This window comes from Triticum aestivum, chromosome 5D, assembly GCF_018294505.1.
Source record: "Triticum aestivum cultivar Chinese Spring chromosome 5D, IWGSC CS RefSeq v2.1, whole genome shotgun sequence".
Taxonomy (NCBI): Eukaryota; Viridiplantae; Streptophyta; class Magnoliopsida; order Poales; family Poaceae; genus Triticum; species Triticum aestivum.
The window spans coordinates 51422294-51432398 of NC_057808.1; the positions used below are offsets into that span (position 1 = coordinate 51422294).

At 44.8% G+C, this 10105-nt stretch overlaps 1 protein-coding gene across 1 annotated transcript; it reads left to right on the plus strand.

Annotated features, from left to right (window-relative positions):
* The first annotated feature begins 394 nt into the window (after window positions 1–394).
* Window positions 395–7812, plus strand: LOC123119389 (protein ACCELERATED CELL DEATH 6-like). Its single transcript, XM_044539186.1, has 3 exons — window positions 395–1242; window positions 4056–4606; window positions 7086–7812. The coding sequence occupies exons 1-3, from the start codon at window positions 474–476 to the stop codon at window positions 7785–7787; spliced, it is 2022 nt and encodes a 673-aa protein (XP_044395121.1). The 5' UTR covers window positions 395–473; the 3' UTR covers window positions 7788–7812.
* The last annotated feature ends 2293 nt before the right edge of the window (window positions 7813–10105 follow it).

A 10105-nucleotide genomic window follows, 5' to 3' on the forward strand; every position in this document is an offset into this window, starting at 1 on the left:
ATTTAATATGCCATTCCAATAGGTTATTCTGTACTATTCCCTTCAATCCAAAATCGATGACCCAACCTTATACTAACTTTAGTACACAAAGTTAGTATAAGGTTGGGTCATCTATTTTGGAACGGAGGGAGTAATAATGATTGATAAAGGACCTCCAGCTGGTGTCTTCATCTTCACAAAATCGTTAAAGAAAGACCGGCCTTAGTGGTTGCATCCAAGTAGTCCGTGTCATCAAATTGTGCAGAATCAAATTCGGAACCGAACCAAAGGATCGGAGTAAAGCTGCTACACACAATGAACGATTCCTAACCAAGTGGACGAATAACAACTTTTGTTGTCTCTATATATTTTGAGGCTGCAGCTAACTGTACTATATATTACACATAGAGGGAGAACTGCTCCATCGTGCTACTTAGTACAACGTACTATACCAATTACCACTAGAGAATACACAGCACGTCAGGTTGACGCCAATGGAGTCGGGGGGAAAAGCACCTTCCGGGCCGCCAAAGGACAAGGAGGCAAAAGCAAAACCGGCGGTGGTGCAGCAGCACCCCAAGCTGCTGATGGCCGCCCGAAAGGGCCACTGGACACCGCTAAATGTTCTTATGGGCAATAGCGGTGCCGGCGCCACTCCGCCGGCGGTTCATGCTGTCCCGCCCGGAGGCCTCATCAACATCGTCATCGATGACGAGCAGGCCGACGTCGTTGATAATTCTGCAACGACGATCACCTTGGACGTGGAGCTGAACAACGTCCTCCATGTCGTGGCGTCCAGTGGAGACGGTGACGAGTTCCTGGAGAGCGCGAGGGGCATCTACTGCAAGGCCAAGCACCTCCTGGACGCACGCAACAACAAGGGCGACACGCCCTTCCATTGCGCTGCCAGAGCTGGGATGATGAAAATGGTCACTCACCTCATCTGTCTGGCGAAAGCTGAGGGCGGCGACGACAGGGTGAAGGCAGCACTGAGGAAGCAGAACGAGCAGGGGGAGACGGCTCTCCATGCGGCCCTCCGCTTGTCGGACAAGGAGACAGTTCGGGCAATGGTCCATGAGTTATGGGTCGCGGATCCAGAACTGACTCGTTTCCCTCTTGCAAGCGGCACGTCGCCACTGTACCTGGCCGTCTCGTTAGGGCGTGAGGATATTGCCGAGGGACTGCATGAGCAGGACCCGGGGCTCTCCTACTCTGGACCAAATGGACAAAACGTCTTGCATGTTGCCGTTCTCAGGAGCACAAGTGAGTTATACTATATGCTACTATATCATTCATCATAGCACATCATGCATGGTAAAATCTGGTTTAAACTTGTTAGACTTTTAAACTCGCCAATGTTATGTTTTCATTGTCTGGTTGTTATTAAGATAATAGATCACCATTGCCCTGGTTATGCTTATACCTGGCCATCCGTCGGCCGGGCCGGGCCTACCAAAGCCCGATGCAGAAAACCTAGGCCCAAGCCCGGCCCGGCCCGGCCGCCAGGCCTAAAAATCAGGCTCAATCCCGACCCATTAGTCAAAAGCCCATCGGGCCTCGGGCCAGGCCTCTTCCTTAAACCACAAATATGACGGGCCTGAGCCCGGCCCGGCCTGGCCATTGGGCTTAAAATCTAGGCCCAGGCCCGGCCTGTGGGCAAAGGTCGGGTCGGGTCAGGCCGTCCGGGCCGGGTTGCCCATGACCAGGTATAGTTATGCTTTAATTAATTTAAAATCATGTGTCCATCAGATATACCATTGAATCAAAATATGACATGACCCACTAAACCTCCGTCAAGTTGGTCTCTTTCATGCACGTACGTTTCTTTTTGTCATGACCATGCAATTTTATTTAGTCGCAACTTTCGCCCATTAGATAAATTGAATATGCTTAAGATATTTGTAAGATCATGTGGGTTGATATAATGGTCTTAAAAGAGCCTCAAATTAGTAAATATGAACATATAAATGAATATTCTATCTTCCCTTGTTGCAGGTTATCCATTAGGATGTTGTATTTCCATGCATTTGCTACCTTTTGTTTGAACTTTGGAAACCTCTGGCTAGTTGGTGTTCACCAAACACAAACATATATGTCTTTCTTTCTTTATATATTTGCTACTCCCTCGGTTCTAGATGAAATGAAATTCTAGGTTTGTCCTAAGTCAAACATGTTCAAGTTTAAGCATGTCCATAGGAAAATATGAGATCTACACAACATCAAATATATAGTATAAAGCATTCTTTTTGAAACAACCTAATCGAGCTAATTTTGTGTTCTAGATGTTAGTATATTTTTCAATAGGCTTGATCAAACTTGAGTAAGTTTGATCCGGAGAAAGCCATAACTTTAATTAATTTAGAGCCGAGGGAGAATTTTTGAGTTGACTGCTGATATACCATCAAATACATCCATGGGATGAATTATACCGAAAAAGGCTTTCGCCCTGCTTTATAAATAAAGCAAACCGCCAATAACACACATACAAGCATAGTTTAGAACACACACACACCCAAGTCTCACGACACAAAGTACATAGGTTCTGCTGAGGGCACAGCTAAACAAGTCCTAAAAATAAAAGGAAACACAAGGGGCGCCGGCACGGCGACTAATGGCGGCCCTAATCAGGCTCCAGTGGCGGCGGGGGAGCAGGCGGCGACAGACGAACGGCCATCGAGCGGAGGTCGGCATTGAAGGCGGTGATGGCGTCCCGGTCCGAAGGGCGGCTAAGCGGCCGCCAGAGCTGCAAGTAACCAGACAGTTTGAATAGAGCGTCAGTGGCCCGCCGAAGAGGAATGCGCTGGATCACAAGTTTATTGCGGATCGTCCAGAGGGTCCACGCTAGCACCCCAATCTCAAGCCACCTAATGTGGCGAGAAGGTAGGGGGGATATCTGGAGTTTGGCGAATAGGTCGGGGAAGTTGGTGTGACACCAATTGCCACCGACCACCTCCCTAAAGCAGCTCCATAGAAACTGAGCAGGCATCCACGTGAAGAAGATGTGATTCGAGTCTTCGGGAACATCGCAAAGCGGGCAGATGCCCGTCCCAGGGCCGTTGCGCTTGCGGACCTCCACCCCAGATGGGATCCGTCCGCGAATCCATTGCCACATGAAGATCCGGATCTTCAGAGGCAGACGGATGGACCAAACCGCCGGGAGGGGGGCGGGGCGATGGAGGGAGCAATGGCCTGGTAGAGGGACTTGGTGGAGAATTGGCCGGAAGGCTCAAGACGCCACCTAACCTGGTCTGGGCCAGAGTCGACGGCCGGTTCGTGCAGGGCGATGCAATCAAGCAACTCGCGCCAAGCGGCAGATTCCGGAGGACCGAACGGTCTCCGGAAGGCGAGGCGCCCTAAGTCAATAAGGGCCCTCTCGATGGAGATGGTTGGGTCTACAGCGATGGAGAAGAGGTCGGGGAACCGCGCCGCGAAGGGGGAGTCACCAGCCCAATGGTCGAACCAGAACAAGGTCGCAGAACCCGAACCAACCGAGATGGATGTCCCAATGCGGAGGACCGGGAGAAGCTGGATAATCGACTGCCAAAACTGGGAGCCGCCTGAACGCTAACAGAAAGCAAGGGGTTGTCCACGCAGGTACTTGGCCCGGATTATATCTAACCAGAGGCCGCCTTGCCCTTGCGAAATGCGCCAAAACCATCGAGATAGGAGAGCAATATTCATGCGCTTCGAGCATACAATACCTAGTCCTCCTTGGTCCCGAGGCTTACAAATGTCAGGCCAGCTAACCATATGGTATTTCTGCTTATTCTTGTATCTTAACTTTCTTCATAAAATAGTTGGTGCTCATGCAGTGGTGGAGGTAGGGGGGCCCGGCAGGAGCTATATATGCCTTCCCCGATGATCCCACGTTGGCACATATAAATGCTTAATTTGTACACTTGACCTCTTAGATTTTGGGAAAGTACATGTATTAGTACAATTTGGCCACTGTCATCAAAAGTTTGACTCATTAGGCTCCCTCAATCATTGATTCCTGGCTCCTCCACCGAGCTCATGTGTCACTCTATCTACCTTTATTATAACATTTTTGTGGGGTTACTTTATAATAACTGTAGGTATGACAAAAAATCTTCTGAAATGGAACAATCACCTCAGCAAACAAGGGGAACAAACAAATGGGAGCACACCTCTACATTTGGCAGCCTCATGTGGGTTTCTTGAAACAGTAAAGTGTCTACTAGACGCTGAGGAATCTCTTGCATATCAGTGCGACAACAAGGGGTCATTCCCCATACATGAGGCGGTTAAGGAAAAGCAAGTCAGTGTAGTTTGCACCTTGCTCAAAATTTGCCCGGACTGCGCCCAGCTACGTGATGCCGAGGGCAAGACCTTCCTCCATGTAGCTGCCAAACAAGGCTACGCAAAACTATTTCCTCCTGTTTTACAGGTTTTATTACAAGAAAAGCAGATGTTTGCAGCCATCATGAATATGCAGGATGATGATGGCAACACTGGGTTGCACCTTGCTGTCGAGGCCGGAATTTTAGAAACTGTGTGCTTTTTACTGTGGGACAAGGAAGTTATGTTAAATTTATCAAATAACGAGAGGGAAACTGCACTGGATCTTTCACAGCGCATGCGGACCCCAGGTGTCCTTTTTGGTTTGGTATGTGATCTAACTCCCTTAATGATGGGACCTGCATTACTTTATAGTATGCCTATGTTATTTAATTGAAATTTTATATTAGAATAATAATAATCATAGCAAATATAGTTACACTATTTCAATAGATTTTGTATATAAATAGTCGTTGTTAGAAAAGTTTGAGTGCATGAATCTAAGAAGTTATATATATTTCAGAATGGAATAATATAAAAGGCAGTTTATTTTATGTAGTTAATTTTTTCATAGCTTTTTTTGGCTAAAGATGCCTAATCCTAAGACTTTAGTCATACGTTTCATGTAAACTCCATCTTTAACAAATGCGTCTTACTGATTGCTACCCCGCTATAGATCTCACCCCCATTGGTAGGAGGAGCCCCTCCGTATCCATTGGTAGAAATTAAAGGACCACCTAGCAACTTTGGGCATTGCTACTGATCGCTCCTTTTAGTTTTTTTGTCTCTAAGAAAAACTTGTGGTGCTTTGTAATCACTACGTTCACGTAAAGGAGACCTTGGACAAGTCGTCTATTGTTCTTCTCCTAGCTCTTCTAGATGATATTCTCTCGGTAAACTAATATAAGAAGTGATATAAAATATGTAAACTAATATAAGACATTTTAGATCACTTATTGTCTCTAGAAAAAAACTTGTGGTGCTTTGTGACCACTATGTTCACATAGGGCGTGTTTGGTTGCCTGGGTGCATCTGTCATGTATTGCATGAAGGAGCTTGGCTGGGGCTGGCCTGGTTGAGCTCATGCAAAAATGGGTTGAAATGTGTGTTTGGTGTACTGCATGAGACGAGACAGGCTCAGCTCAGATTTTGTTTGGTTTGTTGCATGTGTGGTTGCATGAGAGATGGAGCATACAACATATGTTGTTTGGTAGGTTGTATGATGTGAAATTTAACTCTACGATGCTTGTTCATGTATGTAAAATAATTAGAATATAATTTTAGTGAAATGCACTCCAGACTAGATATCTTTGCCGATTGAAGTAATAAAAGAATATATATTCACATGCCTTCAAAATTGCAGAGATGATTTAAGTAAGAAAAACAAAAATTTAGCAACATCTTTGCTGTTTGTACAAGTATATAAGCAGTTTATATACACATAAGCAATTGATGGCACAAAATAGCTAAAGAAATGCATCAGGATAATAGAGAGTGCACATAAATCAGGTATCCAGTGCAAGTACACCTTAAGAGTCCACATATTTTAGAGCCACAAATTCATATGATCCATATTACAGTCCAACACATCCTAGAGTTCACATATTAGATAGCCACAAATTCATATTGTCCACATTACAGTCCAACAAAGGAACATAACATAAGGTCCATGTTACATTCCTTCGCATATATAGGGGCATGGTTTTCTGACCAAATACAATAAAATATGGTCAGCTTCGTTAGGTGAATTAGCACATATTTGCTCACACTCCACCCTTGGGCACTTCATCGCTGGTCACGGGCACTCCATCCTTTGGCAGTCCATCCTTGGGCACGGGCACTCCACCGTTGACCTTGGAGAGGTGGTGCATGACCCAGCGAGTGCGACGAGTCTCCGACATTTGCACGAATGAGTGACTCCTAGCCCTGTTGGCATTCTCGTTGAGATAATCGAAGACAATCAACAGATCATCCTCGGTAAAACCAGGGAGCTCCATGACAGCATCATAAAGTTCAGGATGTGCCTCTCCGGTGGACTTGATAGCAATAGCAACTTCACGGACAGTTTCGGACATGTTGCTCATGACCAAAACTTCTTCTTCACTCATCAAGCTAGCCCTTTTCCTATGAGCAGCAGCAGCTTCCCCATGAGCAGCAGCAGTGTCACTCAATCCAGGTTCATTCCCATCAACAACAAATTCAGAACCACAAGCTTCAAGGTTTACAAATGAGGAGGAGGTTCCCACCATTGAAGGAACCCCAAGAGCCTTGGACAAGTCGCCTACTGTTCTTCTCCTAGCTCTTCTAGATGCTATTCTCTCTGTAAACTAATATAAGAAGTGATATAAAATATGTAAACTAATATAAGACATTTTAGATCACTTACTAGAACAATGAACGTGCGTTACAACGAGATATAAAATATTTGTGTTAGCTTTTGATTTAACTGTTCATAATAATGTGATTGTGTAAATAAATGTTTACCAAATTCTGCCCATAAATTACCTTATATTTTGATCAGAAGTTTGGTAAGTAAATTAAAGTGAAATTGGTTCAGAAGGTAAATAAATTAAGTTGATTCATTATCATAAAGGGAATGTTGGACGAAGAGGTGGTGAAAAGAAATGTGAAATGGGAATCTTACATTCTTTTTAAGTAGTAGACATTAGTTTACAAAGGAAGTAGTTATGTTGCCAAATCTGGTTGTCAACACCTTTATGCACATGGAAACAAATTCTCTGCAGATATATTAGAAGACTGTTGTTGAATACTATCACGTTAATTACTATCTTTCTTTCTTTTTGCAGGGCCGACGGGTGTCGATCCACAAACTTTTAGTGCATGCTGATGCTCAGTACGGTGTTCATAGTAAAACCCGCATCCCTGAACTAAATGAGGAGAAGGAAGAAAAAAGGATCTCGGATTCGACACAGACCATTGGGGTTGTGTCAGCGCTACTCGTGACGATTTCCTTTGCGGTAGCTTTCACCATACCCGGAGGCTATCGAACTGATGATGACCCTAAGGTCGATAATATTAAGGGCGGCATGCCGGTGCTTGTCACAAGCCACTCTCTTCAGGCATTCATTATCGCCAACAACCTGGCGTTGCTCTGCTCCGCCATGGCCACCATCAGCCTCATGTACGCCGGAGTGACCACTGTCGACATCAGCATGCGCATGAAAGCCTTCGTCATGTCCATCTTCTTCCTCAACAGCTCAGCCCGAACGCTGGCTGCGGCGTTTGCGTTGGGCATGTACGCGACGCTGGTTCCTGCGGCTGGCGCAGCAGTTACTCTTACGGTTATAGGCACCACTATCACACTGCTTGACGTTGCTTGGTTCACGTACATGACATCCAAGGATCAGCTAGTGCTTCGGAAGAGGATGGGTGTTGGCGTGGCCTTGAAATGGTTTGCGCTTTTGGTCCTACGTGGGGTGCTGGCGTGTCTCTGGCCGTACGTCATAATCGCCGGTTTCTTAGCCTATATTACATTATGGAGTAAGTGAAATTAATTCAAGAGTTCATGCTCAACGTGCTACCCTCATGGCCTCATTCATAGTAATGATTTTATGTTTCCTAGTCTACTTCAGGGACAGTAGTTTTTGGTACTGTATTTCTTTTCCCCCGTGTGTGGTGTAGCTAGGTTTGCTCGTCACTTGATTCTTACTGATCTCTGTTTGCTCCAGCCTTCAGGGATGCACATTTCTTTTTCTTTTTTTAACATCAGTACAGACACAAGCGCTCATACATACGCGCATACACACACCCTTATGAACGCACACACGCACACCTTACCCTTATGAGCACCTCCGAAAGACTGAGCCGGCATATCATCTTAAAATTTACGAAGTCATCGTAGGCGTCTCGTCGTCGGCGGGAACGTCTCCTCTCACTGAAAGCACATCGCCGGAAATCCTAAAATAAATCCAGGAATTATGCGAGCACCAGGACTTGAATCCTGGTGGGCTGGGGATATCACTGTCTCTCTAACCATCCAACCACAGGTTGGTTCACGATGCACATTGCTTTTTGTATCACGGGAAGTTCATAAATTTTACTCCCTCCGTTCCTAAATATATGTCTTTTTAGATACGGATGTATGTAGATGTATTTTAGAGTGTGGATTCACTCATTTTGCTCTGTATGTAGTTTATACTGAAATCTCTAAGAAGACTTATATTTAGGAAATGGAGGGGGTATTACTTTCATAGGTTTAGTTGATGAGTGGTTGTAATTGTTTCCTGCTACTCTTTTTTGGAAAAAACTTTCATTCTATTCAGAGTAAATATTACATAAAACTACTACAATTCGGGATAGTATTCTGGAAAACTACCACTTTGACAAAAATTTCCAAAACCTACCACAAAGTTGGGTTTTGATTTCATAAAACTGCCATGTTGCACTGATGACCGTGTTGGTTAATTTTAAGCGCGATTATGATATACTGGGTCCACTCATTAGGCCTGACGTGGCATAAGTCATTACCACTATATTGGACCATTAGGTTGACCATTATGATTGGTGAAGCCCACATGCATGTTGGTACCTGCAAAAAATTAAAAAGCAATCGGGTCCCTATAAGTTTTTAAAAACAATAAAGTCTTCGTAATTTTTTTTAAAAGGCAATTGGGCCCCCGTATGTTAAAAAAATAAGTAATCGAGTCCCTGTAAGTTAAAAAATTAATTAGGTCCCTTTTAATCCTTTTTAAAAAGCAATCAGGCCCTTGTGCATCAGGCATGGTGGTAGCCTTCCATGGCTGCGGTGGCCTTGGCTTTGCCAAGCGTGTTGGTGACTGTCATGGCTGGACCGACCGTGGTGGTGGCTGGTCGTGGTGGCTTGATGTAGGCTCGTCGGCATCGATGCTCGTGGTTGTGGCCGACCATGGCTTTAGAGAGAGAGAGAGATCAGTGAATGAGAGGGAGAGAAGAGGAAGGAAGAGAGAGATTACATGTGGTCCCGAGATGTAAGTTAACAGTCAAACAACCAGTAAAACAAACTGTTTGTTTAGGAACAAACCCGACCTGTCATAAACTAGACCAATTTTAAACCACATGGTCAGTTGGGTTTGTTGAAATCAAAAACCAACTTTGTGGTATGTTTTTGGAAATTTTGAATAAGTGGTAGTTTTCCGGAACCCTAGCCCGAATTGTGGTCGATTTATGCTATTTACTTCAGTACAAGGAACACTAGAAATAATAAAAATAACATACAGGTCCATAGACCACCTATCAATTTTTTTCTGTTGCAGTTAGATGACCCTAGAATACTTTTACCAAGTGATGACAGTGCATCAGATGATGATGTAGACCATTTTGGTGACGAGTCTCTGCTAAATGGTGTAGGGAAAAGAAAGTTAACAAACAAGGAAAGATTGGCTCTTTTACTACAAGGAGATAAATTTGATGAGGAACAAACTGATGACCAGGACGTGGAGATAACATTCAACGTGGAGTTTGAGGACCTCAGCAAACATATCCTTGAGAGAAAGAGCACCGAGACGAAGACTGTCTGGGAGATGCATCAAGAAAAAATAAAGGAGAAGCGGAAAGCTAGGAAGACAGTAGGGACCCACGAGCGTCATGGCAGTACGCAAGCAAGTGGACAATTTGTTCCAATAGATTCCCTTGTACGTCTTAGCTTCTTGCCTCCTTGGTATTTCCTTCCCGTAATGCGTCCAGCAATCAACTGCCGAAAAGGGCTTCCAGAGAGTAAGGTCCTGAAAGAGAGAAAATTATAAGGGTATACAGCCCCTGGGGCGGTTGAGCCGCATTGTGGGACGTGTCCTGGCCGTGCCTCCGCCTATGCCCATGGTATTTTTAATGC